We start from the raw sequence: 26,960 nt of genomic DNA, 5'->3' as shown, positions 1-26,960 counted from the left end.
TGCATTGATGGTTCTATTCACATGTACAATTTGTTCACAGATCATTAGACAAGCAGCAGAAGGAATTGTTCTCTACTAACCAAGCTTGTTTTGTACTTGCACCCTCAATCTTTGATGTCTATCATTTAAATTTGACTGTAGCAAAAATTTCTTACTCTTTCAGTTCTTTTGCCACCTGAATTCCTCGAAGTTCAAAGTAGGTCATGCGGTTATAATATTGTGAAGCTCAAACTGTAGCCAAAATCTAGGACATTAATCCCATGTAGAGGAGCTGGAATTGTGAAGCTATTGGTTCTCCTCATGACGGAAGAAAGTATCGAAGTAGATTATAATTCCATTTTTCAAGGTGGAATGCACTCACATTGTTTCATCACTTTTCAATTCCCTTAACCGAAGCAATATTACATTCAAAAGAAAATGTGATAATTTAGTAATCGAACTTTTAAAATGTGATAATTCAGTACCTGTTATTAATCAGTCCGTTAATCAACCCTTAAGTGATATTTGAACAGTCCCACATCCTTGTCTCTTCTAAGTTGGTGACTGTTGATTAATGGACTAGTTAACAACAAATACACATTTTAAAAATTCGAATATTGTCACATTTTGAAAGTTTAGATACTGAATCATCACATTTTGAAGTTCAGAAACCGAATTATCACTTGAGCCAAATTACAGGATACTGATCTCGGATTTCCCCTAAATTATAATATAGTTTTCTAGAATTTTCCCCTTTTTGGGTTTTCAAAGGTTTTCCTCTCTCTACTTTGAGAGACTCCTCGGGTTTCTTCTCGTCGTCTACCCTCCATTATCGGTGAATTTTGGGGTGATTCCCCCTTCTCGTTTCTTTTTTGGTGTTGGGAGGTGGCCATATCGGTGGCTGTTTCGGGTGGTTCTAATTTCTTGGTACTAATAGAAGTTCCTTGGTGACCATTACTTTTCACCCCTCATGCCTTTTCGGATTGTCTTTACCTTTACGAGTTCTTAGATTGAATTGTATTGCAGTTTTCCGAGTTTTTAGATTGAATTGTATTGCAGTTTTCGGGAGGTTCTAATTTCTAATTCCGATTTGTATTAGCGGTTTTTAGATTGAAACCCCTCATGCCTTTTCGCATTCAAAAAAAATTAAATTATAATATTAATCTTATAAATTGGGAACCATAACTTAATTCTTTGGATTCTTAACCCAATGTTCATGATTTCTTATTTATGAGATTCGCGTTTTTCTTCAAGTTTCTCTTCCATTTTCATTGCCTATAACAATGAAAAGTTTATTATGTTTTGAAAGGTTTAACATTCTATGATAGAATGAAAACACTACCAAACTCAATAAATGACAATGAAAAAGCCAAAAACCACAGAAAAGAAGTGGAAAAATGCGTCTCAAGATAAGACCTAATATGGCATATACTCTCCCATTCAGATTTTCGAAAAAAAAAAACGAAAGCGTGGAAAATAAAAGGAATATAGCCTCAGAGATCTTGGTGGATAAGAATCATCAGTTGGGGATAACCCCAATCAAGAGTAGCAAATATTTTTCTCACATCACCGGCCAATACCGTTAATTCAATACCAGTTTTTAATGCAAACACACAAAGGAATCAAAAGCAGATGTAAAACAAGGGTCGGAATGTGAAGGATTGTGTGATGGTGTCAGAAGTAGCTGGTTGTGATATCACATAAAAAATCAGTGGGAATCCGTCTGATTGCTTTCATCATTCAACATCACCACCACATTCTCAACCCCCATTCATTAATCATCAAATTAGAAAAGAAAAATGAAAATGAAACAAAACTATGTCTCTACCTTGTCACCGAAAAACCCTATATTTTCTAGGAAAAAGATAAGGATCACCGGAGCTAAAAGGAAGATAATCAATTTTGCCTAACGATAGATTCCCCGTTGCTTTAGATAAAGAGCACCAGAGAATTGCAATATTAGGCGTCTACTTTTTTTTTCCCAGAATCCCCGATCTGAAACTTAAAAACAAAAGAAAAAAATTACACAATTAAGCATACACAAAACGAAGAACTTTAGGGTTTATGGAAGAACCGATAGAACAGAAAAACACAAATAATGAAGAACAGATAACATCGAATAAAGGACGAAGCCACAGATCAACTAAAACCATAATAAAACAAGTAGGCGAAATACACAAAGAAAACCCACTGAGAAGAGTTTTCAAATCAGACGATGCCTTCGAACTTCGAAGGATGAGGGTTCGTCTGCCTTCCTTGCTACGTATTTATAGAGAGAGAGAGGGAGAGAGATGAATGAAATGGGGACATTCCAAAAAACCCTAATTCAGCCACAGAACAAGTGACGAACTGACGATGCTGGGTTGTCACTTTTACCCTTCCCGTGCTATCTACGTAACAACTTCTCGTCGTTCTCGATGATGGATGTTAATTAATACAAAGGGCAATTCGGTCTTTGTACTTTTCCTACGTACTTCAACCAAACCTTGGTTTGATAAGGTTTATCATATCTAATCCCAAGTTCCTATGCAACGAATATAAACGCCCGTTTGACTCGGAATCACTTATCATGCGACGGTCTAAGCCATTTTGTTTTAGAAAAAATTCCCCCATTTTCGTTTTTGAACTTTAAAATGCAACAATTCAGAATCCCAATTTTTAAAACATGTCAATCCAGCATATATTTGGAATCGTGGGCATTTATCATTATTTCCTCCATTATGTGACTTGTAAAAGTAAACTTCGGTTTATGTATGCCTACCATTGAAAGAAACTTCATTTTAGCGTTTCCCCTAGGAGGTAGATGTTTATTCACTAGCTAATGTGGCATCTCATGGCACCTAAGTGTTAATAAGCGGGTTCATCATTGCTTTTCTCAATTTTCCAAACAAGTCAAGTACAACACGTTTAGTCAATAAATGTCTGCAATTCTAAACACATATTCACTGTCATTAACCAGTCTATTAATCAACTATTAAGCAACATTTGAAAAGACACAAATACCTTTCAAATTTCATCTAAATATCTATATCAACCATCCCAACGTTGATAAAAAAATAGCATTCCCAAATCCTTGCCTCTTCTATTCAAGAAAGTTGGGGCCAATCTCAGTGGACATTCTCATGACCCCAACTTTCTTGAATGGAAGAGAGCTATATGGATTTAGAACTATTCGTTTTTTATTAATATTTTTGATGGTTGATAAAGAAAATTCGATGACACTTAAAGGGCATTTATGTCTTTTCAAATGCCACTTAACAGCAAGTTAACAACAAGTATTGGATTGGCATATTTTGAAAGTCTAGATAATGAATCGTCATGTTTGAAAGTTCAAGGACCAAAGTGGCATTAGGCCCACAGTACATGGTTTTCCCTTTATTTTATTTGATTTAAACATTTTCAGATTTATTTTTATTGATTTACATGAGATGGTTTCTGTGTGATAAAAACCAGAACGAGATAATCAGAGGGGCATCTAATCAAATCATATATATCAGCATCAATTCTATCGATCTTATCCATCATATTTTGATCGCATTGTATATTATTAATAAATTAAATTACAATAATTAAAATAATATTCTATTATAAAATAAAAAAAAAAACAGAAAATAACATATAACATTCAAATCATATAGAGTCGGGTTTGAATAAGTTTTGCTTTGAAGCTTTGGTATGTAGGGAAAAATGCCCCATGGGATGGCAATTTTCCCTATTTTCCCAAACTTTGGATGAGAGATGCTTTTTTTTTTCTCGGATAATTTTTTATCCTCAATGGGGTTCAAAATTTTGGTATGTGCATAGTATTACATCCTTTTTCCATACAGAGATATCTATTTAAATGTGTTTTGAATAAATTGTTGTTTTCAATAATTATAACATATAATAATATGCCCAAACTCAAATTTTGAAAAAAAAAAAAAAACTAAGAAAGCACCAATCAATAAACACCGGAATTAGGATGTACCGATACTCTAACCCTGGTGGGGATCCCACTTGGTAGCCTCGAGGGTTTTTTTTTTTTTTTTTTGCAAAAGAAAGAGATCTTCATTAACTGATCGTAGGAATAGTTACATGAGAATAGCATCTAGAGTCATATTGGATACATAGCTGCCCCATGCATGATATGTAAGCAAAGAGATGAGCAGCTTGATTGTGTTGTCTATTAATATGTAAAAAATTTATAGACAAAAAGAGAGATCTAGCATGTCTTAGACTGTAGCGATTTAGTTGATCCACCCAATGCTTCGTTGGTTGATCTTTATTTACAAGATCTATAAGATCTGCATTATCAGAAAAGACTAGGAGATGTCTGATGTTGTTCGAGCTTGCAGCTTTGAGGCCCATTAAAAGGGTTCGCATTTCGGCATCGTAACTGTTGATGGCCCAGCAGGGGCCTCCTGCAATTTGGAATCCTTCAGTGGTACTTTTTATGATGAATCCTTGTCCTGCACTTCCTGTAACTGGATTAAAAGAGCCATCAATAAACATGGAGGTGGTGGGTGAGTTGAGTGAAGGTGCACGATGAGGGGAGAGGTGAGTTTGTGATCTGATGCACGATGATTCATCTTGTAAATAATGTTGTAGAGCCTTTTGCACTACCATTAGTGGGTCGGTAGTGATGTTCTCGAAGAGTAGCTTGTTGCGAGCCTTCCAAATGTAGTAGGTGATCAAGCTAAACTTGCTTAGACATGATGGGGCTTGTTCTTTACCAAATTAGTTTTTCATTGCATTGTACCAATCTGATACGATGATGTGAGCCGGTTGGATTGTAAGAGAGCCGGGGTCGAATCCAATCTGGGAGCTCCACCAGACCGCTCTAGTATAGTGACATTGAAAGAAAAGATGAAAGATTGTCTCTTCTCTTTCCTTACAGAAACTACAGAGCAGGTCTAGGCTTCTCAGCCACTTAGAACATTTATCCTTCGTGAGTAGTCCATCCCATAATAATTTCCAAAGAAATAATTAAAAGTGATAGGGAACCTTGAGTTTCCATCAGATTTTCCAATCGAAATGAGTGGCTGAGGCTGAACTTTCTGCATAGTTATATAGGTGGTATGCAAATTTAACTGTGAAGACTCCAGAATTGTTGTTCTTCTATATAAGTAGATCCTCAGATTGACTGGGCTGGAGTGTAGTGTTCTGAATGTGGGCAATGACATCCTCATCAAAAAGTTCTTGGAGCTGTGTGCGGTTCTAGCTATGATCTGGATTTAGCAATTCTGCTACTTTGATATTTGCATTCGGATTTGTATTGGCTGATGTGACAAGATTGGGAATGTGCCCAGGTATGGATGGGATCCAAGGATCAGCTACAGCAGAAATATTGGAATTGTCCTTGACAACCCATAGTAGATTGGATTTCATGGTATTAGAGACCCGATGAGCATGTTTCCACCAACACGAGCTTCTTTGTCCTTTCTTGGCCGCAAAAAGAGAAGTATTAGGAAAGTATTTCTCTTTTATTAGTTTACTCCACAACCCATGCTTATCTGTGAGCAACCTCCAAATTTGCTTGCCAAACATGGCTTTATTCATTTTGGCACTTGTTCGAAAACCCAACCCTCCTTGAGTTTTAGGGCGACACAGTTTTCGCCATGCCATAGTGTGACGTGTGGGATCTTTGGAGTTGGACCACCAGAATGTTCTACTTGATTTATCCAGTTTTGATGTCACAACTCTTGGAAAGATGGTGGTTGACATGGTGTAGGTAGGGATTGACTGCAGGATTGATTTGATGAGAGTCGTTCTTCCAGCTTGTGATAATAGCTTGGTACTCCACACATTGATCTTTGAAGAGACTCGGTCAATTACTTCTTTATGAGAAGTTTGCAATATGTTATTCACTAGTATAGGAGAGCCCAAGTACTTAGATCCTGCCATAGATGACTTGACCTTTAGTGAGTGAGAAGAATTTATTGTGCTGCCTTTGGACATTTTTGCTAAAGAATATGCTGGATTTGGCATAATTTAACTGTTGGCCAGATAGGGATTCAAACATTTCGATGATGTTGACCAGAGCTCTAACCTGTGACATGTCCACTTTATAGAAGATGATGCAATCATCAGCAAAGAGCAGGTGCATGATGGGAGTGCCATTAGGACAAAGGGTGACCCCTTCAATGCTGCCTGAGTTGGAAGCCTGAAATAGGAGCTGTGAGAAGACCTCCATACCAATGATAAATAAATATGGGGATAGTATATCACCTTGCCTTAAACCCTAGTTCAAATGAAAATGCTCATACGCTTCTCCCGCAATTTTGATTGAGAAGGTGGCTGCAGAGATGCACTGATGAATCATGTTGCACCATTTTGCTGGGAAGCCCATTTTCTGTAAGACATGATATAGAAAGCACCAGCCCATCCTATTAAAAGCCTTAGACATATCAAGTTTGAGAGCAATGAAACCTTTCCCTATTTTCTGAGTTTGCATTTTATGTAGGATCTCCTTAGCTATGAGAATGTTGTCTGTGATTTGTCTGCCCTTGAGAAATCCTGATTGGAAGGGTGATATCACCTATTGTAGAATAGGTTGGAAATGATTTTGTAAAGAACATTGCATAAGCTGATTGGCCAGTAACTGGAGGTGTCCACTAGCTTATTATTTTTGGGGATGAAGACTATTTTTTGTGTTATTTATTTCCTTGGGTAAGTGTTCACAGTTAAAGAAGTTTTGAACCATGGAGAGGATGTCATGTTTGAGCACTTCCCAGAAATGTTGATAAAAATATGTCGTGAATCCATCTGGACCTGGTGATTTATGAGGACTCATTTCTTTTATCACTGAAGCCAGTTCTTCAAGGTTTGGGGGGAGGAGTAAAGCTTTAATTTGCTGGGTAGATAGCATGGGTAGGTTAATGTTCTCTAGCAGATTTGGGTTAAAGCTTTCCGGATGACCTCCTGTGTTCAAGATGACATTTTTAAAGGTGAGAGCTATGGTTCCCCAATTAAATGTCCAGTAACCATTTGCAACTTTTAACCATTCCACATTATTTTTGGTGTTTCTGAGATTAGCCATTTGGTGAAAAAAAAATTGTGTTTTTGTACCCTTCTCTAAGCCAGAATTCTCGGGATTTGAGTCTCCATAATTGCTCTTCTTTGAGTAGCCAGTAATGGTATTTCTTTTTTAGGGAATTTAGTAGCTAGTGCTACTCCTCATTAGCATGGGACATTTGGATGCTGGAAATTTTATTGGAGAGTTTTTGAATGTGATCCTGAATCAAACCAAAGTGGTATTTGTTCCAAGCCGGAAGTTGGGATTTGCATTCTTTCAATTTTTTTGTGACTTGATGAGTTGCTGAACCTGTAATGTTTTGGTCCCAAATTTGGGTGATAATTTCTTTGCATTATGGGTATTCAGTTCAGAAAGGTAAGAAATGGAATTGAGGTCTTGTAAGTGGTGATGATGGGTTGGTATTTATACAAATGGGACCATGATCCGATGAGGAAGATTAGTGTGGGGGAAGAGAGAACACCATGAGGAAGTGGCTAAAGCTCTATCTAGTCTCTCCAGGACTTTTGCGTAGCCTTGCTGGCCATTAGTCCCAGTGAAAGATGGGCCAATGAAATGCATATATATTAGGTTGAAGGTGCTGATGAAGTGTGATAGAGCTTTAGATAGAATGGGGTTGTTGTTTCTAAAAAACTTGTGGTCCTCCGGTCTGTATATATCATTTAAGTCTCCCATTAACAACCAAGGTTAATTTGTGGATGACTGTAGTTGAGTTAAATAACTCCATAGTATTTTCCTTTGATGCCTGACCGGGTGGCCATAAAAAATGAGAAGTTTCCAGGATTGATTTGGGGGGAAATTTTTTATTTGCAATTGGATTATATAACTTCTATATCTGAGGGATTCGACCAGCAACATAATAGACCTTAGGATAAGCCAACTGCTTCCCAAAGTGCATGGTGTGAAAAACCTAATTTTTTAACTAGTGGTGGAGTTTTGGACGAACTGAGTTTGGTCTCAGAAACGAACAGTATGTCAGGTTTCTCTTTGCAGCACAGTTTGGAGAGTTCTCTAATTATCTTGGAGTCATTAACTCCCCTTATGTTCCAGGCAAGTATTTTATAATGTATGTAAAGAAAATGATGAATATCGAATGCGTAATTATAGATAAATAGAAGAAATTAAAAAGGAAATGCAAGGTGGAGCATACCTGGGTAGGTTCAAAGTGTGAGAGAATCAGGTTGGTAAAGTCAATGGTGTGGTAGCAATCCTCCAAGCAGCGCTCCATCGGGTAAGTGACTGCCTCTGGATTGTGTAAGGGATGGGAGGGGGTGTTGGGTCTGGTTCGGATGTGGGTATAGGTGGAAGGAGGGTGGTTTTGGATAGTATGTATTTAGGGGGAACCAGTTGTCCGGTAAAGAAGTTAGCCACTTGTCCATCCTTTATTGCTAATAGAGTGAGTGTTGGAGGAAGGGTCCATATAGTAGCTACGTGGGCGGCCACGTTTTCTCTTCCCAGTAAGTAAATTGATTGTGCCTAAGCCCCCTATTTTGGTAAGGTAGTGGGCCGTCAAATCCAGTTTTTGGTCATTAGGCCACTTGGTTTGGTTATGATTAGCATGCAAGTTCGAAATACTTGCATGACGGCCACGTGTTGACTTGGAGGGAGTGCAGGCTGGAAGGGACTCGGTGGGATTCTCATGCATGCGCGAGTTACCGGAGATGAGCGCGAGATGTTCACTAGAGTTGTCGATACAACGTCTTTTTCGACCACCTGAGCCATCTTCAGAATCCTCGTCCGAGCCATGTTCCCTGTGGCGGACTCTGCAAGAGTCTTGTTTGGCTCTGTTCAGGTTGAAGACTGGGAGATTGAAGGGTTTCTCTGGGCGGAACTCTGCTCTCAACCTTTCACCGGGGTTGTCGATGGTTCTCTCTTCAAGCAGTTGTCTGTAAACCACACTTGTGGGGATAACTCGCTTGCAGTTCGTCCAAACATGGCTGATGAGGCCACACTTTGCGTAGACACGAGGGAGTTGCTCGTAACAAAAATAGAGCCAAATCGGCTTACCCTAATAGAATATGAAGAGTCCTGTGCAGAGGGGTTTGCAAAGATCAATAATAATTTTCTTCCTAACATACAAACCCTGGATTAAGTGGTCTGTTGGAATTTTTTCCTGATTGGGGACGATTGCTCCTGCTACTTGTGCGAGAGAGCAAACCCTGCTATCCTCGACTGTCCCTCTGGGTAGCATGTGTATTTGCAACCATAGCCTCTGACTCCATACCTTCTCAACTGTGCCAGTGCATGAATCACTCCACTCTTCAAGAAGTATCCAGGTAGATCGATAAAAACATGGGCCCTCCTCTAATGCAATTCATATGTCATTATGATCAGAAAACAAGAACTCAAGACTTCCTCCTTGAACCGTAATAGGAGTTGTAGCTTTCCATTGAATGCTAACATGGTTAGCCATGGTGTCTTCAGTTACTTGTTGGCGTGGGAAAATGTGCCTCTTTAATGTAAGGGCTATAACATTAATAGCTTCCTCTATAGATTCGAAGGAAGGAGTTTGAAGGTCACTACTTAAATTTATTGCATGTGAGAAGAGGGATTTGATGTTCGCAGTTGCATGCATGGAATCTGTGGCGGATATTATTTCCTTTCCCTTCGAGAACATATTGGTATGAGGGATATTCTGCTTTCACGAGAGAGGATGAGAGGCAGTAACTTCCCCCGATGGGGCCCTCTGGGGACCGCAGAATGTAGGGTGGTACGGGGGAGAGAATCTATCTACAAGGAAAGGTGGAAGAATATATGTTGGAGAGAGAAGGAGAAGTTACAGAGAAGGGGGGGGGGGGGGGGGGGTTGTGTTGGCGGTGTTACGTGAGACAAAAGAGGGATAGTTACAGAGGAGGAGAAGGCGCTGGGCTAGCAAAAGATTACCGAGAAGAAGTTATGGAGAAGGAGGAGGTTATGGAGAAGAAGTTACGGACATGCAAGGTTGATAAGCTTGCTATCTTGAGAGGCAGCTACGTGCAGAGGTGGGGGCGTGTAGAAATGGGGCGATCTGATGTGAGGGTTAGAGATAAGCTAGCATGCAACTCTGGATGGAGGTTAGTTATCGGTAAGGAGGAAGATTATGGATGGAGGTTAGGTATCAATTAGAAGAAGATTGTGCAAGGAGGGAGATGAATCGACAATGGCTAGAGGATAACGTACCTGAGAATACAAACCGACACTGGGTTGATAATCGAAGAATGGAAGGTGAACCAACGCTAAGGGAAACTATTTAATGCCTCGAGGCTTAAACCTTGAGATTTATTTTGAGTGTTTGTGTTTTCTCTCATAAATTAGTTAACGAATCTGTGTTGATATCTTTAAAAATAGGGTCCAACTATGATATGGAAAAAACATGATTTCTGAAAATATTTTGACCAATCAACTTGTATCATAAATATGTATTAACCAATTAGGTGTTATTTATGGGTGAATTGTAATTGGTCAAAACTCTTTGGTACCATCATAAATTTGATATCATAAAAAAAATGGTAGGGAACGGAGAACTCGTGGGGGTGGGGATTTTTTTAATCAGTAAAAGAATAAAGGTCCTACCGGGAGTCGAACCCAGGTCGCTGGATTCAAAGTCCAGAGTGCTAACCACTACACCATAGAACCCGTTTTACGAGAGAGGAGAGATAAGAAAATTCTTATCAGGATATTCTCATAGTTTCTGTATACACAAGGAGACGAACTTTAACTACTAAATATTGTTGGATTGGAGTATCTGATCGGATCATCCATATTCCTTCCGATTATAAATAGACTTCGACTTCATATCAGCTTTAACTGAATAGGATTCGAATTTGAACTATTAAGTACCAAGTACTAACATGTTGAGAGAACCCACTATTGAATTGCTTGAAAATTCATACAGAAACAAACACGAAGAGATATCGTCATTAATTTTTTCCTATATAATCTGCACTCTACAAAACACAATTCATCTAAATTTGAAGTACATCTTTGTCGTGACAATAAAATTTGGGCCTGTTTCTCATCTCCTGACATGGAATTTTGCTGACACAGGATTGGAATGTGTTTTACTCTCGCTAGTTTCTTCCTGCACTAATAAAACAACTCACAAATCCCCAGTTTGGTTCCTAGCGCATTCCAGCAGAGGGGGGTTGACAGCAAGAATGTAGAAACTGAAGCACATATCCAAGTCCATAAATATCAATCACATCCTTGAAGCACTTTATCTTCACCCACAGGCACATCATGATTTTGCTTTTCCATGGGCTGCTCCTTATTTGTGCCACTGTGATCCTTCACAAAAGTCCTGAGGCACCCATTGATTATGCGTGGTGCTGTTCCATCACAGAACCGTTTTGCAAGATCAACCGCCTTCAAAACAGGAACAAACTAAATCAATAAAATAACAAGGTGCCAAGGAATAGAGAAAAAAGAAATCTACAGAGAAAGACGGGCCTCATTAATGACAATTTGGTGTCGCGTTCCTAGAACTGTTATTTCAGCCATTGCCAAGTGAAGAATACAAAGCTCCAGGATCCTGCCAGCAGGCTCATTCTGTAGAATTTTCCATTACAATATCGTCAGTCATAAAAATCTTACAAAATAAGTAGATGTAAACAAATAATTCCAACAGATGTAATACAATTGAATGAGTTCTAACAAAGGAAAGAAGCCACCTACAACCAATTTCAGACTTAATTGTCTCACACCTTCACCTATTAAAACATTGAGTACATTTTCCGAATCAAATAATTTTCTAATTTGTTCCATAAATCCACTTCTAGCCATCCAAAAATGTATTTCAAGATATTAGTCAGATGTGTATAAACCACCCTAGTCCCCGGAAGCCCAGTTGCAAAAGCCAATTGCATCAGAGAGGATGCCCCAATTTATCAATGTTTGATGTTTTTGATGATATTAGGTCCAGAAAACTAAGCCCATGTACTTGTGCAAAATAGATCCTATTTATATTCTGCCCGTTGGTGATTGAAAAGGCTCTATGTTCGCAAAGTCCACCATGCTAGCATTTCCCTATATTAGAAGTCAAATGCATTACTATGTTTTCCAATAATTTTTAACCAAAGAAAAAAAATAAGAAGAGAAAAGGAAAAAAGGCCATTTCTTTGTATAAAGAAATTTAAATTAATGTTCTGGATATTAAGATGTTAATACAGTACTAATGGGCTCCCTTTACCAATATTTTCCATGAAGAATACATTCGTACTTCCCATTTAAGCTGCAAAGGGACATTGCGTATCTGTTGATCCTACGATTTTTCCCTATGATGTTATTAACAGCAGAGAATACAAAGCTTTAGACAGGCAAATTTGTGGATTTGCTTTCTGCAAATTTTTGGACATAAAGAAAGAATACATTTAGAAATGAGAAAGATGCTGACTTAACTCCCAAGATGGTTCGAACAAAAGCTGTATATAACGAAGGGGCAGGGGGCAAACCATTTTCTTTCCCCTTATCTTTTTTTCCCTTCCCTTTTCTTTTCTTTCCTTTTCTCTTTTTTTCTTCTCTTTCTTTTTCTTTCCCTTTCCTTTCCTTTCCTTTTTTTTTTCTTTTTTTTTTCTGTCTTTTTATATAAGATGTGCACATGAGGCATATGCCTCTTAACACGCCTCATGAAAAAAGCGCATGAGGCGTACACCTCAGAGGTGTCAGCGCCTCTGGCATACGCCTTAGGGCGTTTGTACGCCTCCCATGCCTTTAAAAACACTGGTCAGGAATATGAATTTGCAATGAACATTTCCACCTCTTCAGAATCACTCTAAAAGTTCGTGTATTCGAGGCATAGGACCATATATATGATATGTACCTGGTGAAGGTTCAAGTTAGATTGCTGTAAGGTTTCTGGCTGGTTGTAGTGCAGACTTGGGATTGAATCCCACCTTCACCAGGAATTGAGGGGTTTCAGGGTTGGGGGAAGGCTAACCCTGCTGTGTAGCCCATTTGCCTACCCCCCCCCCCAACCAAAAAATAAATAAATAAATAAATAAATAAACAAACAGACATTTACCAGGTTACACGTATTGATGCACAAAAAATGACTAAAATGACAATTGCCAGGACAGTTTGCAACCAAAACCACATCACTTTTGCCAGGTTACATGTACTGATGCACAAAACAATGACTAAACATTACAATCATATTAACGCATCGTGAAAAATGCAATGAACAAAATAGCTGACCATACATAAAATGGCAAATTGGCAATATTATAGACTAAAATTAGCATTCAAAAGGAAATAAACTGCAGTAACATTATTTAAGGAAAAAGATATATAAGACTTAGAAGGTAAAAGTATTACAATTAATATGACGAAAAGATATATAGCACACACCTTCCAACTTGGAGGGGCTATTTTGTCAATAATAAGGACATGTTTGTCCCATCTATCCACAACTGCAACCAAAAGTTTCTTTGTGAAACTGCATCAAGCAGAGAAAAATACATTTAGTCCATCCAAAAAGACTACTGATTAAATGGTATCTCCTGGGAAGCCACTGGGAATCTGGCCATCTGGGACCACAGGGGATCATAGAAAGGAAGTCCATTTTCTTTATATTTCAGCCAGCAACAATTACTAGTGAAACTTAGAATAAATTAAAACAATTTACCGTAAAATTAGTTTGCTGTATACCAACTTTGGAGGAGCTGAGAGGACTTCTGCTTCTGAGGCACATAAAATACATAAAATTTTTACATTAATGTCTGAAAGAAGGTCCTTGTTCATGAGAAACAAAAGGTCTAACAAAGAAGTGGAGGAAATAGAAAAATGAAGGTATATTGATAAAGAAATTGAAGAAAGAAATCAGTTTAGTCTGTAACATCATATTTTCTTCCATGCTTCAAACTTGCTAGCAGCACTATGTAAGTAAATTAACAATTGTTCTTATTAAAGGATGCTAAAACCCACCAAATAAGTCTATTATTCAAACCCAGCTTATTGGACAGCAAAGCCATCTTCATACCAAATTAAAATATTGTGTCCTCCTATTCCAATACACTCTCACCACCCATCATCATCATCATATGGGATCAGCTACATGAATCCTGTTTCGCCATTCCGTTCTATTTAATGTCATATCCATTGTTAAGTTATTGGCGCTTAAACCATTATCCCTGCAGGTGTTGGAGAGGGGAACTCACTCAGAAAAGAGATTCTCCACTGCTACAAGGTTTCTAATTGGTTTTCTCTTCAGGTCTGTCATCTCTAATTGTTTAAGGAAATTCAAGTGTATTTAGTAACTCTCAGGTGCAGGCCCTTGGATCTTTAGACCTTATAATATAGAAGTGAGAAGAAGTGAAGTCTTTGGCCTCTAGGATGGACAGCTTGTCTAGATGGAACCCTAAATCAGCTATCTCGGCTTTTCTTTGTTTTTGGTCAGCTTGCACTGTGTAAACATTTCCTTCAGCTCAGCCTTTGTGTTGGTGAAGTAGTTTTACCTTCTCACATTCATATTGCCTTTCATTGTTGTTGATAACCAAAAAATATATTTGTCATATGATGCATATCCCATACTCTTTTCCCAATGTCTTTTTTTTTCTGGAAACTAGATTTTTTAACGTGTTCTGAGTTTTGACTGCTTAGACCAAGCCATTGAACATTTGTTAAATGTTGAGAATGGGTTCACGGGCCTTTATTTAATCTTGGGAATGGGCTGGTTGATGGGCCTTTATTTTGCCTTGAGATTAGGACAAATGTAGACCCAAATATTCTGTGCTGGATGTTCCTGCGTCATCATATGAGCATAGAGATGTACACAAAGGTAGCAAAGCCCAGAAATTGGATAGTATAAATTAATCAAATGGCCAATCAATGAGACAAACCAAAACAAAATTCTGGTTTAGATCTAAACCAGAAATCAATAATCATGACTTAAGGAAAACTTGAGCATGGTATGAGTCATGACAAACCAGATCTTCATCTTCAATTCAGATGCCTTCTGATACCATGATGCCTAGAGAACTGTAGTGGTTGGCAATTACATGCTCTGGTGGCTCTAAGTTTAAGGGAGTTACCTATTAATTTGGCAGATGCTGACATATGAATAGGCCAGAAGTTATACAACTGTTTTCTTGCTGATATACACAATAGTTTTGAGCTTTGCCTTTAAGGTAAGGCCTTAATTCCTAATATGGATTGCAGCAGTTCACATGTCAGCTACTGTTTTCCACAACTCTGGAATATATAGAAGCTAAAGGATGGCAAAAAATCTGGTTAAATTTGTAAGAGAAATATACAAGTGGGTGCAAGAAGAATCCCATAAACATTTTGGGTTTCTCCACCCTGTTTCTCTTTTTGAAATTCATAAGCACTTGGAACTCTGCACCAACAAGGTTTAGGTGCCAACATTGAGCATAAGAAAGCTCTTATTGAATGTTGGTAAATGCGTAAATCTACAAAACACCCAATAAACATAATGGACAGGAATACTTGACTATGGAGTCAACATAGAAGGATCAACCAAATCTCCACCCAACGGAATGAAGACTGAAGAATAGCCAAGGCAAAAAGACTGACCAATAAGCAATTCCATGAGAAAAGAAAAATAATTTTATCAGATTTCATATGAAGCGTGTACATCTGTATAATGTTTTCCATAATCACGACTATGTTGTGAACTTGTGATTTGTGAAACTAGATAAGAGCCCCCAATACCAAGAAGCTGCTGTAATGCCTATATCATGCAAGACATGGCAGGATAATTGGAGAGTGGTCAAGACAACTTATTGGTTTTAGCAACCTACAGTAAATAAGATAATCATTTGATATCCATATAATACTTTGGTAGTTTGGTTTCAACACGTTACCTTCAAGTCAAACCAAGGATGGAGTTTGATGATTCTCTTGGCGAATTTCAAACTATAGAGAAGGGCAACAATTTTGAGTTGGTAGTAACATTTGCGAATAGAAAAGATAAGCATGATTACCATGTATATTTGTTAGTTTTATATAGAGAGCACAAATTGCACAATATGGGAAAAAGAAGACAATTACATAAAGGTTAGGAAAGAAACAGAGCATGTGAAATGCTAAAGGGAGAGTTAATAGTCACAATAGCAAAAATACAGACAGAACTTGTGATATGCTAAAGGAACATAAGCATGATTGCAGACACAATAGGTATTTGGAACCACCCATCGGATGGAATGCACTAAAAGCAGTCACAGAGAACAAATTCATAGTTTTTACGCATCAGCTAGTCCAAGGAATTAACACTCGTAGTACCATACCATTAGCTACAAATGTACTACCACTTGAGAGAAACAAAGCAATTATTGAGTGGACGAACCATTTATTAGTAAAGCAACCATATGAAACAAATTTCAAGCTGAAATAACCCATTTTGGTAAGGGAACGAAACAGCGGCAATAAAGCTACACGTAAAAGGTTATACATCAGTAACTCCTTACCAGTTGCAGACTCCTTTTCATTCTTGCGTAGAAGCTCCTCTGCTTCTTCTTCCGTCTCCGTAGAGACAGGGGGGCCACTAAAGTTCATGTGATTGTATTCCAACAATAGTGCCTTGTTAAATTCATACCCGGGTTCTGAAGGTGAAGACGAGAGGTTAATTATCAGTAAACCATACAAGAATAGATGTTTTTGTATAGCTTGGTGAATGGTGATGGTGTGGTGGAAACTAAAAACAACCTAACCTCTTTTCGCATTCACTCGTTTGTCGAGTAGCCGAACTGGATCGGACCCTTCTAAACAAGAGGCATAAGCTATCAATCTGCAATTAATTTTAGTCCAAAGTTAAACAAAACCAAGCTTAACAGAAAAAAGATAGGGACGAAAATACCAACAATATGGACTTACAAAGCAAGTTCCCTGGCAGCTCTCGGACTACAAAACCTTCCACTCTTATCAATTTTGGGCAACATTTCTTTTGAAGAAGACAACGAATCTGAGGTTTTGTCTAAAGCATCCACAGCGGCCAAAGCAGGAGAAAGAAGGGAATTTCGAGGGGGCGTTACGAGAACACTACTTTTGGTGAAGGAGCCAGAGTTCTTGATGTGTTTGTGACGGAAATTAACGAATAGAGGCAGTCTAAAAGATGTATAATAGTTATAGAAACCAAATTTGAGATGGGTTTTCGAAGAAGTGAAGCTGAGAACGGAGCTACCTTCCATTTTTCTCGAATTTAAAGGTTTCAGGTCCAGGGCTCACTGAGTACTAACTGCTGAAGATAACAATATCCGCTTTCTTTAGTTTTATCTGTGCTCTTCGAAAATAAATCTAAAAGCTGAGATTTATAGTTTGCGAATTGCGATTTGGGAGCGAGGATATTACGCTATGGGATGTAGTGTGGCCTCTATCTACCAGCTATATAACTTTCTGGCTGTCTACAATCGACAGCTTTGTGCTGTCCAAAGAGCTCTTCACATGACACGTTATCCCACCATGGTCATGTACTCATATTTGTGCCTAGAGGTGTAAATGGTTGTGCCGCCCGTGGCCTGACACAAACTTGGACCGGCTTGGCACGACGGTCCATGGGCCATGCCAGGCCAGGCACGATCATGTGGGCCATGCTAGGCCCGAGGTTTTAGGTCCACGGGCTAGCACGGCACGACACGATCGAGCGGGCTGCAATCTATATTCTATACATATTTTATATGTAGTTATATAATATTATATAAATTATAATTATATAATAATATATAGTATATAATATATTAATAAAATAAATATTTTTTTATTTTATTATGATAATTTATTTAATTATTGCATATATAAGCGATTTTATATACAAAATTCATATAAAATTTTAATTTTAAGTTTTTTGTCAATTTTTTTTAAAATAAATAGCTTTGGCCCGATGCACGGTCCGACCTGCCCCAAGGCTTGACCCACGAGCCAGCCCCCAAATTTTTTACCAGGGAGGGCGGCATGGCCCGAGCCCACCCACTTTACACCTCTATTTGTGCCTTGTGGAGTGTGGGTTGCGTACCAATGTTTTGAAAAAATGAGGGTTCGACCGTTCAATCTGAACGGATGGCCCTGACAAAATAAATTAAAAATAAAAATAATTAAAATTAAAAAATGACCAAAAGTCATTAAACAAGTTGAATGTATTAACGATTCGACGACTCAAGTCAAACAGATGATTAATTGATTTAATGATTTTTTACCAAATATCAAATTTAAGGTAAAACGGACCTAATTGTGTATGTGATTCCTGAGCCGAATGGCCCGACCGTTTCAGTCAACAGCAGTTCTAAAACGATGCATAGGGCTTTTAGTTCCTACGCGACTAAAAGCCCTACAAACAGCACAGGGCTGTCAAACATAAACAGCAATTTCTTATGTGTTTTAATTATGGGGTACAAGTTGGGCCATGAGGCCATGTTAAAAGTCTAATTGACGTCAACAACCCTAACACAAATATTTAATATTGGCATATTGGGTTCAGGTTGGTCCAATTTTTCTATTTTTTTAATTGTTTTTAGATTTAAGTGTTGAGGTAAATTAATAAAATTTTAATCTTATATTTAATAGATAGAAATAGATATGTGCATACATGCATATATATACATCTATCGACACATAGTTCACAGATGTACAAAAATATAATCACATGTTCTCTGAAAGCCTGGTCGTACCCCAATTCGAGCTCAAGCCCAAACTTTCCAACTCAGGTTGGGTAAGGACTGAGCCAAAAAATCTGCATATTGAGCCAGGGCCTAAGTTTGTCATATAACCCAATCCAATCCACCCAAGTTGTAACCCTAATTACTTAGTACACACAATATAAGTACAGTATGAGTGTATACTGTGAAGATTGGTTGCAATCCTATGTTGGATTTATAGTCTCCATAAATTGTTGGTTGTGATTTGGATGTATTGTAAACGACGAGGCTTTGATCGAATAAATATATTCACATGATTTATTACATTACATATGGTTGTAGTGTATGTGTAAATTTATCAATGAGATTTTAGAGAAACTGTGACGTTTTGTGTTTCAAAGTATGATACTCATGATTTAAAAAAAAAATCCCATTGAACACCACAAATCCTTTGGGGCAACCACAGCCCCTATTTTTGTTTTGATTCGATTCCACTATCCATTGAATAATTTTGGGCGGGCTTTGTTACAGGTCCGCGGGCCATGCTGCGCCCACTCGTGATGGGCCGTGCTGACCCATGAACTCCGAACCCCAGGCCCAGCATGGCCCATATGGTCATGTCGGGTCTGATACAGCCCACAATGCCATCATGCCGGGTTATACTGGGCCAGTCCAAAAGTTGAGTCAGGCCATTATAGGCTATGAGCGGCCCGACCCAATTTATACCTCTATACCTCCTCAACTCAACCAAGGCAAAAACAACCTTTTAAAAAATTGACTATTAAACGTACTAAACATGACATTAATATGCTTTCATGCATAAATCAAGTGGATTCTTCATCTAAGAGTTGATGGGTAGGTAGAGTAGTAATTTGCATCTTTCAATTGTTATTTGATGGTGGTCCCTTGTTGGAGCTCATGCAAATAGCTGAAAAAACCTAAATCCTCCGATGATAAAGTTGTATGGTGGAATGAGCCTCCTATTTGGCTTCAACATCATCATATATATAGTTTAATGGATAGTTGAAGAGAGAGGGGAGCGGGTGTCAAAAGCTCATGGTCCTCATCACATGGATCTCTGTACCTTTAAAATGTCAAAAGCTCATGTATCTTTTAAGTTTAGTGATCATCAAGGTCAATTTCGTCAAACAAGGAAAAGAGAAGAGAATGGCGGATTGGCGGGAGAATTTCAGACAAAGATTTCGAATTTACGAAAGTCCCTCCAATTCTTCATCTGCTAGAACGAGAATGGAAAAGCTTTTCGTGGTGTCACTCCGACAAAAGCAAGAAAAATCGGAACAATATCTCCTCCCAAATCTCATTCCTTTGGGGGCATGTTTCCAATTTCGATCGACTCAACTTACCAAATCCTTCTCTACAGATCATTTCCATCAGGCTCAACACCCAGTTCTTGTAGATCTTCCTCATCGTTAAAGCAAACCCATAGAGAGAATTTCTTTCAGAGAAACAATAGATGAGATGATTTGAGACATTGTTCTTGGATTTGTAGGACAACCCATTTCGTTGTTTCAATTATTTTATAAAGTAACTACATTTATAGCTTTGAAATTAAATTTTGGGCGTCTTCTTCGTTGTTTCAGCTTCTTCACTAATGGGTAGAAATCCCAGTCAAGTTCTCTGGCGAGAGCTGGAGAACCTTGATAAGGATTCTGAGAGTCGAAAGTCAGCAATGAAAGTACTCAAGTCGTACGTGGAGGATCTTGATTCTAAGGCTATTCCCCTCTTTCTCGCCCAGGTATCTGAAACCAAAGACAACGGTTCATCTGGGGAATACGCCATTTCTCTCTATGAAGTCCTTGCTCGCGTCCATGGTCCCAAAATTGTCCCTCAGATTGACAACATCATGATCACCATCGTGAAAACTTTAACATCAAGTCCAGGGTCCTTCCCTCTTCACCAGGCTTGCTCCAAGGTGGTTCCTGCGATTGCAAGATACGGGATTGATGCATCGGCCTCCCAAGACAAGAAGAAAATGATAATTCAGTCCCTCTGTAAGCCTCTCTCCGATTCCCTAATGGGTTTCCAAGAGGGCCTTGCTTCTGGGGCCGCTCTCTGTTTGAAAGCTCTCGTTGATGCTGACAACTGGCGATATGCTTCGGATGAGATCGTGAATGAAATTTGTCTGAGAGTTGCAGGGGCCTTGGAGGAGAAGCCCACTCAGACGAATGCTCATATGGGCTTGGTTATGGCATTGGCAGAGCATAACAGCCTAATAATTGAGCCTTATGCCAGATCACTGCTAAGATCTGGTTTACAGATCTTGAATGCTGGAGTTGCTGATGGGAATTCTCAAAAGCGGTTGTCAGCGATTCAGATGGTGAATTTCTTGATGAAATGTTTGGACCCTTGGAGTATTTCCTCAGAGCTCGGGGCCGTGATTGAGGCGATGGAGAAATGTAATTCCGATCAGATGGCTTTTGTGAGAGGAGCTTCTTTTGAAGCCTTGCAGACTGCACGGACAATAGCTGCAGAGGGAGGTTCAAGATTTGAGGGTGACTCAAATTCAATGACAGAGTCAAACTTGAGTAGAAGAGGTTATAGCAGGAAGAAAATTTCATGTCGTGTTGCAGACCGATCACCTGTTTCTGCATCACCAGAGTCACAGACTGTTGATTCTTTCACTGAATACGACTCATTGGCTGAATCACCTTTGTCAACCGCCCAAGTTTCATGTAACTTTGATTGCAGCAAAAGGTCGGTGAATCGGAGACTCTGGAGAAATGGTGGAGTTGATGTGTCACTCAAGGACGGTCTGTACTCGGAGGTGGGTATGGCAAGTAACGTTTCAAATATGCTTTTTGAGGAATTTAACAATGGTGAACCGAGTAACCAGGGCGATTGCTCAGAGTTATCAGGGTTCGTGCCGGAAAGTCCAAGAAATAGAGTCTCGCGTAATGCTACTCCAAGCCCCCAGGTAAACAAACTATACATTCTTAACATCGAACCATTGATTTCTTTTAGCGTAAGAAATGGCAAGTCCTCACTAATAGTGAATGCTTTCTGATTCTGAACTCTGAGCTCAATTATAAAATGAAAATGAAGTTAGTAGAAATAGCACCCCAGTATCTAGAATGCTTGTATTGCCAATTGGTTGACTTAGAAGTTAGATACGTAATTCAGTACAGGCACCCATTTCAGCTTTTTAACAATTGCTGATATGAGAAGTAATTTAGCTAGAAGAAAAATAACTGACAAGAACGCTTTGTGCTTCAGAGATCACGCTCTCAGCTTAACATTGATGATATCTTCACGACACCAAGAAAGCTCATTCACTCTCTTCAGGATCCAAATGATGTGGATTCTGACTTTCTTGAACAACAACCCAGAATGTTCAAAAGCCTGGCCTCGAACCAATTAGGACGGAGCCCAGCAAGCAATTTTGTTGGAAATGGAATCTCTTGCAAATTAGATAGTGATAACGAAGGCGACAAACAATCAATCGAGACTGGGGAGAATGTCCAAGTTGGATCTGAATCAGTATCATCAAATAGTGATGTTCCTTCTGATGGTGATCCAGGAATTTCCAACGAAGGGGTTCCCAAAGATAAAACTGAAGTTCAGTGCGAAAATATAAAGAAGAGAGGCTTGGGGAAGCTTGTTCGTAATGTGTTCTATGTCTTTTTTGTCCTTCTTGCAATTATCATGTCAGCAATGCGGATTGATAATCAGGATCAGGAAGACTTTAATCTTGTTCCTACTTAGTTTATTTATTTTGTACACTGAACATTGACTGGATAACTCATCCAGAATTGAAAATTATGAGTTACTATGTTAGTTTTGCATTACTATATTCTGGACAATCATTGAGTAGTTTTTTTTGCTTAATAGAAGTGATGAGTATTTTGTTCTTGATACATTCATTCATCTGCTCAAAATTCCCAGAAACAAAGAAAACAAGGCAAATCAGTGTACTTATTTAAAAAGGATTGAAGACAAGCTCAAAGAAGAAAATACAGCATAAATTTTCTTTTGGTTTAGAGATTGGGATTGTGTAAATATTGCCCACCACTCCATACATCTTTAGGATCCACAATTATTGGTTTCAGCACAGCTGATGCACCTGTACAGATATAAGCATATTTGCTGTACCATTCATATTTTGAGCCGGGACTGAACATGTACATTTCATCAAATCCTTCTCTCCCTACTATAACAGAGTTTCTTCTGCCCTGCCCATCAAGCAACAAAAATAAGAACCCAAAATCAGTTGTAGAAGCCAAAGAAAAAACATGTCAAATACCAATACTCAATTGTAAAAATATTTTATACAACCAAGCATTTCCTTTGTTGTTTGTGTTGTATTATTATCTCAAGCTTCAGATGCGAAGCAAACAAAGAAGAAATAACTCATCCAAGATATGCCTGAGTTAATGTAACTGCATTCATGATCTTTCTACATTTCATTTCATTTTTCTAAAAAGTCCAGATGTTTGAAAAAATGGAGAAAAGGTTGTGAATCAGATAGCATTGTATTTTGGTTTGGAGCATGGATGGCACTACCAGGTCTGAATGGCTTCTCTTTGATCACTGCCTCAATGAATACAACTAGTTCTCTATAATTGAAATTAATGAAATTAACTTATTAAAAAAATCAAAGGATTTCTCATGGAACAAGTACCCTATCGACGATTGTGAACCTTCTAGGTGCACTCGTGTAAACTCTGCTCATTTTCTCTGTTAGCTGTGCATAGTTGGCATTCTCTTCGCCCTCCAATTCTTCTTCCATTTCTCTGTCTTCCCTCTCACCTGTTCTACCCGAGCTCAACAATCGTCCAAGTGCTGTATTGCCTGACAATTGCCTGGAAACTGGCCGTTTTTCCTGACTAAATTTAGGAGGAACAATACTGAAGTCTGATATGAATGGAGGCCTGCTGAAGTAATTTGATCCTTCCAGACCAACAGCATAAGTTGCATCTGGTGTGCTTACTGTCAGATGGGTCATAACAGAACCTACCAATTGGAGAGGCAAAGATTTCAAGTTAGAAATTACAAGCTCCGAGCTTAGGAGCTCTGGTTGGAGCGTTACAATGTATGTAACTTCAATCAAGTCATCAGAATCACCACTAATCAGTTCAACCTGCATTCAAAAGTCCCATATTTATTATCCTGAAAGGCTGTCAATCAAAACCCAAGCACCAAAGGAGGAACAAAATTAAGATAAAACAGGCCTGGATGAAGTTCCGAGGGCTCCCTCTAACATCACGAAGAGCCCAACTACTTGGAGACCATGGCACTGCACCATCACTCGAGCACTTGAAACACGGATACACCCCTCCTCGAACAACAGCCTGACCCTGTTCACCCTCTGAAACCCATGTGTGTAGCACCTCAAGCGTGCTCCCATGCCACATAGGAGCCTTGTATGAAGTGATCATACCACTCGGGAGCATCAGGTTGGCCGTACTTCCATTTTCCAGTCCCATCCCAAGCACACAGCTCTCACCAATTTCTACAAAGCTGACTCCGTGGCCACTGAATTCTCTCTTCAAATAGCCCACGTTGACTGGTGAAAGTGAAGTGGAAGCTACAGCTAGCAATGAGAAATCCCTCTTCTCTCCATGGCGAGGAAGGCTTAAGCGAACAGGAGGGGGGTAGAAGTTGAAGTGGTTAATCGGGTGTGCAGAGGTGATAGGAGTGAAGTTGGGAGAGAAAAGGTGAGCATTAGCCATGGCTGGGCTTTCTCTAATAGTGAATATATTCTACTACCCGGAAGAGAAGAGCTTTGGGTTACAGCTTGGTTATCTCCACTCTCCAGAGAGAGAGAGAGAGATGGGACTTGGGACTTGGGACTTGGGACTTGGGACCGAAAAAATAACATAGTTGACAAATGGGGCGGGACCCGTTGAGTGGTGGGCCATGTTCCTTGCTTTGTGCATCAACCTGGTCGAGGAGTATTATGGATAGAGCTTTTTGCGGCTCACTTTTTATCATCTAACAGTCACAGGATAGAGCACAGATGCATATTTCTCTTCTTGGTAGTCCAATGCTTGTGGTCGGCTAAGCTCCTCAACCTTATCTTTAACACATTTTGTTTACAAAGAAAAAGGCAAACCCCAAGGGCCCACCCAAGGCTCAATTGATTGATCTACTAATAAAATGATGATTTATCGGATATATCTATCTGATCTATCTCGTAGTACTGAAATCTAATCAATCAATCACATTGCATTAACAGTAGTACTTGGTACACTTAGTAACTGGGAAAAGAAAAAAAAAACCCAAGCCATTCTTACTCTACAAAGAAAAACAAATTTTGATTCACTTTCTAGTTTCTACAAGCTATATTACAAATTATCATGCTCAATAACTTGTGCCCCTCTCCATTCTTCACCGGGGTTTATAACTACAGGCACCAGCATTGAAGCAGGGCCAGTGCAAATGAAATAGTCCTTGCCATACTTCTGAGAAGAACCTGGGCTGGATAAGTAAATGTCATCGTAACCCATCCTTATCACCCTGAATCCGAGTCCACTCCCCTGAAAGATGAAACAGAGAATGCACCATTGTTAGATCTAAAAATCAACTTTGTACAAATTGCAAATTTAAACTATGTGAAATTATGCCTCAAAAGTAATTCAGGGAAGAAACTGGTCAGTCAATCTCATCAATTCAAACTCAGAAATTCTGTTCTTGGTAAACATTGAACCCCAACTGAGAGATATCATGCCAATGTTACCTGATCTATGGTTTGGTATTTGGAGGGTGGAGTGTTATATATTCTCTTCAATCTTTCCTCTGGAGGAGCTGTGTACACCCTGCTGACCTTATTCTTCAATATGGTATAGAGTTCGTCTTCAACCGTCCATGAACCTGGCTTGTTCTGGGTTTCAGAACCGAAAGAAAACAAGCCCAGAGGCTCTGGTTTCATTGCTTCGGCTGGGGAGAGGATTCCAAAACTTGAAGATAATGGTGGATGGGTGCAGTAAGAACATCCCTTGAGCCCATGGACAGCTGACCCTTTTCGACTCTTAAATTTTAGGTGACTTAGTATTGCACTTGCTAGATTCACAGCCTTGCGTCCATTGTTCTTCACTATGACTGCTGTTGCCATACTCAGAGGATAGAGTGAAACGATGTAGGTAACATCCAGACCTCCGCAGGCGCAGCTTAATTCGACCTGCAGAAAAAGGTGAAAAACCTGTATCTAAGCTTGATTACACTATCAAATTGGGTGCAGAATGAAGACGAAATGCATCTACAGCTTCAGTCATCCACTATGCAGAAACTACAAAGAATGGACACTGTTGAGGAACGGTACATGGGAAAGACAGTGGTAAAACTAGTACCTGGAGAGCATCGATAGAGTCGGAGTCGACATCTTTCACAACCCATTGCGACGTACAAACCGGTGACCCTTTTGAAGTCGACTCAGAAACATCATTCAAGATCAGACCAATCCCACCTTTGACAGAACCAGTCCCCCCAGGGAGGGTATAGAGAATCTCCTCGAACCCGTCGTCCTTCCAGTAGACTTTAGGCTTGTACGAGGTGACAAGGCCATCAGGAATTCGAAGGCGTAGAGAGCTGCCATTTCTGACAGTCAGTTCAACAACGGGGACGTCGTCGGGTTCCTCAATGAATTTGATGCCTTTCCGACCGAATTTCTGATCCAGAGTCTGTGAAGTAGATGGGGCGGTTACAGTAGAGGAAGAGACCTTGATCAAATTGGGTTTTGGTTTAGGGAGAGAGAAAGGAAGAAGGGAAGCCATGGTGGGAGTCGTCTTCTTCTGCTTCCACACACTACCCTGTTGCTAAGCTCATCCTTATATGTCACAACTCTAAACCGTTTTGCTTTTTCTCGATTCCATTTTGGTTTGCTTGTTTTGCCTTTACTCGGGTTTCTGCTCTTTACTTTACATTACAGCATAGTAACGCGACGGGCTGGGGGTTGGTGTAAATTCCAACGGAGGGGTATTTGTTGCAAAGTGAAAGGGGGTCGGGGACTTTATAATTTACCCCAGAGAATACACCTCACACACCCCATTCCCACGTGCATTGAGAACATCTCCCATAACGTAGGGAAAATACTATTCCATAAGCTCCCTTGGACAGATATTGACAATTTTGTGCAAGGACTCTTAACCAAAGTCCTAAATTTGTAGCTCATATCCTCTGCAGTCTGCACCATTGATGCAGAAAATTATTTGCACCAGAGCCACGCCAACCTGTCCTTCCCCCTTTCAAAATTAATAACATTTTTTTTCTAGACGGTGTGAGTGTGACATCGCTATTAGTTGGTGCAGAGGATGTAATCTCCTTCATTTACCATTCATTATATTGTCGTAGTGTGATACATATAATCAAAGGAAACAAGTCTTGGCCCATGTTCGGGAGTGCTTAGTTATTGAAAAACTAAGTGCACTCACGAGCATTTGATGGACAGAGAA

General features: G+C 39.3%; 4 protein-coding genes, 1 long non-coding RNA gene and 3 other non-coding genes across 8 annotated transcripts; 1 reads left to right on the top strand and 7 right to left on the bottom strand.

The window, feature by feature from the left end:
* Positions 1–1,468: 1,468 nt before the first annotated feature.
* On the bottom strand, positions 1,469–1,554 carry LOC148790067 (small nucleolar RNA SNORD24). The gene has a single exon (XR_016079065.1). It is a non-coding gene; the product is annotated as a small nucleolar RNA SNORD24 (small nucleolar RNA).
* A 94-nt stretch (positions 1,555–1,648) lies between these two features.
* On the bottom strand, positions 1,649–1,725 carry LOC148790066 (small nucleolar RNA R12). The gene has a single exon (XR_016078951.1). It is a non-coding gene; the product is annotated as a small nucleolar RNA R12 (small nucleolar RNA).
* A 2,282-nt stretch (positions 1,726–4,007) lies between these two features.
* On the bottom strand, positions 4,008–10,313 carry LOC148790065 (uncharacterized). Its single transcript, XR_016078397.1, has 3 exons — positions 8,142–10,313; positions 6,187–6,310; positions 4,008–6,121 (listed from the first exon to the last, which is right to left on the bottom strand). It is a non-coding gene; the product is annotated as an uncharacterized LOC148790065 (long non-coding RNA).
* Positions 10,314–10,534: 221 nt separating this feature from the next.
* On the bottom strand, positions 10,535–10,606 carry TRNAQ-UUG (transfer RNA glutamine (anticodon UUG)). The gene has a single exon. It is a non-coding gene; the product is annotated as a tRNA-Gln (tRNA).
* Positions 10,607–10,824: 218 nt separating this feature from the next.
* LOC104597697 (antitermination NusB domain-containing protein) lies at positions 10,825–17,233 on the bottom strand. Its single transcript, XM_010259401.3, has 7 exons — positions 16,799–17,233; positions 16,636–16,712; positions 16,393–16,527; positions 13,593–13,647; positions 13,316–13,403; positions 11,420–11,518; positions 10,825–11,335 (listed from the first exon to the last, which is right to left on the bottom strand). Exons 1-7 carry the CDS (start codon positions 17,110–17,112, stop codon positions 11,165–11,167), a joined length of 939 nt encoding a protein of 312 aa, XP_010257703.1. The 5' UTR covers positions 17,113–17,233; the 3' UTR covers positions 10,825–11,164.
* Positions 17,234–19,918: 2,685 nt separating this feature from the next.
* On the top strand, positions 19,919–22,423 carry LOC104597698 (protein SINE1-like). Its single transcript, XM_010259403.3, has 3 exons — positions 19,919–20,058; positions 20,154–21,487; positions 21,787–22,423. The coding sequence occupies exons 2-3, from the start codon at positions 20,165–20,167 to the stop codon at positions 22,273–22,275; spliced, it is 1,812 nt and encodes a 603-aa protein (XP_010257705.1). The 5' UTR covers positions 19,919–20,058; positions 20,154–20,164; the 3' UTR covers positions 22,276–22,423.
* A 31-nt stretch (positions 22,424–22,454) lies between these two features.
* Positions 22,455–24,376, bottom strand: NDF5 (NDH-dependent cyclic electron flow 5). Its single transcript, XM_010259405.2, has 3 exons — positions 23,742–24,376; positions 23,192–23,650; positions 22,455–22,742 (listed from the first exon to the last, which is right to left on the bottom strand). Exons 1-3 carry the CDS (start codon positions 24,240–24,242, stop codon positions 22,548–22,550), a joined length of 1,155 nt encoding a protein of 384 aa, XP_010257707.1. The 5' UTR covers positions 24,243–24,376; the 3' UTR covers positions 22,455–22,547.
* A 331-nt stretch (positions 24,377–24,707) lies between these two features.
* On the bottom strand, positions 24,708–26,393 carry PNSB2 (NDH-dependent cyclic electron flow 1). Its single transcript, XM_010259404.3, has 3 exons — positions 25,860–26,393; positions 25,250–25,690; positions 24,708–25,049 (listed from the first exon to the last, which is right to left on the bottom strand). The coding sequence occupies exons 1-3, from the start codon at positions 26,280–26,282 to the stop codon at positions 24,858–24,860; spliced, it is 1,056 nt and encodes a 351-aa protein (XP_010257706.1). The 5' UTR covers positions 26,283–26,393; the 3' UTR covers positions 24,708–24,857.
* Positions 26,394–26,960: the final 567 nt, after the last annotated feature.

The sequence above is a fragment of the Nelumbo nucifera genome, chromosome 7 (assembly GCF_055504915.1).
Source record: "Nelumbo nucifera cultivar China Antique chromosome 7, China Antique-T2T, whole genome shotgun sequence".
Lineage (NCBI taxonomy): Eukaryota > Viridiplantae > Streptophyta > Magnoliopsida > Proteales > Nelumbonaceae > Nelumbo > Nelumbo nucifera.
The sequence above is the reverse complement of the archived record's forward strand: the minus strand, read 5'-3'. Positions and strand labels throughout refer to the sequence as shown.

Bases quoted from the DNA above. Each gene is read 5' to 3' on its own strand.
- LOC104597697 (XM_010259401.3), bottom strand. From the start codon at position 17,112: ATGGAAGGTAGCTCCGTTCTCAGCTTCACTTCTTCGAAAACCCATCTC. The intron at 11,519-13,315 runs GTGTGTGCTATA...AAAATTCTACAG, and splicing joins TAGCCCCTCCAAGTTGGAAG to AATGAGCCTGCTGGCAGGAT. The intron at 11,336-11,419 runs GCCCGTCTTTCT...CCTGTTTTGAAG, and splicing joins ACCAAATTGTCATTAATGAG to GCGGTTGATCTTGCAAAACG.
- LOC104597698 (XM_010259403.3), top strand. From the start codon at position 20,165: ATGGGTAGAAATCCCAGTCAAGTTCTCTGGCGAGAGCTGGAGAACCTT. The intron at 21,488-21,786 runs GTAAACAAACTA...TTTGTGCTTCAG, and splicing joins ATGCTACTCCAAGCCCCCAG to AGATCACGCTCTCAGCTTAA.
- NDF5 (XM_010259405.2), bottom strand. From the start codon at position 24,242: ATGGCTAATGCTCACCTTTTCTCTCCCAACTTCACTCCTATCACCTCT. The intron at 23,651-23,741 runs GCCTGTTTTATC...TTTTGAATGCAG, and splicing joins GCCCTCGGAACTTCATCCAG to GTTGAACTGATTAGTGGTGA. The intron at 22,743-23,191 runs GTACTTGTTCCA...CTTGATGGGCAG, and splicing joins GGTTCACAATCGTCGATAGG to GGCAGAAGAAACTCTGTTAT.
- PNSB2 (XM_010259404.3), bottom strand. From the start codon at position 26,282: ATGGCTTCCCTTCTTCCTTTCTCTCTCCCTAAACCAAAACCCAATTTG. The intron at 25,691-25,859 runs GTACTAGTTTTA...CTTTTTCTGCAG, and splicing joins ACTCTATCGATGCTCTCCAG to GTCGAATTAAGCTGCGCCTG. The intron at 25,050-25,249 runs GTAACATTGGCA...TTCATCTTTCAG, and splicing joins AATACCAAACCATAGATCAG to GGGAGTGGACTCGGATTCAG.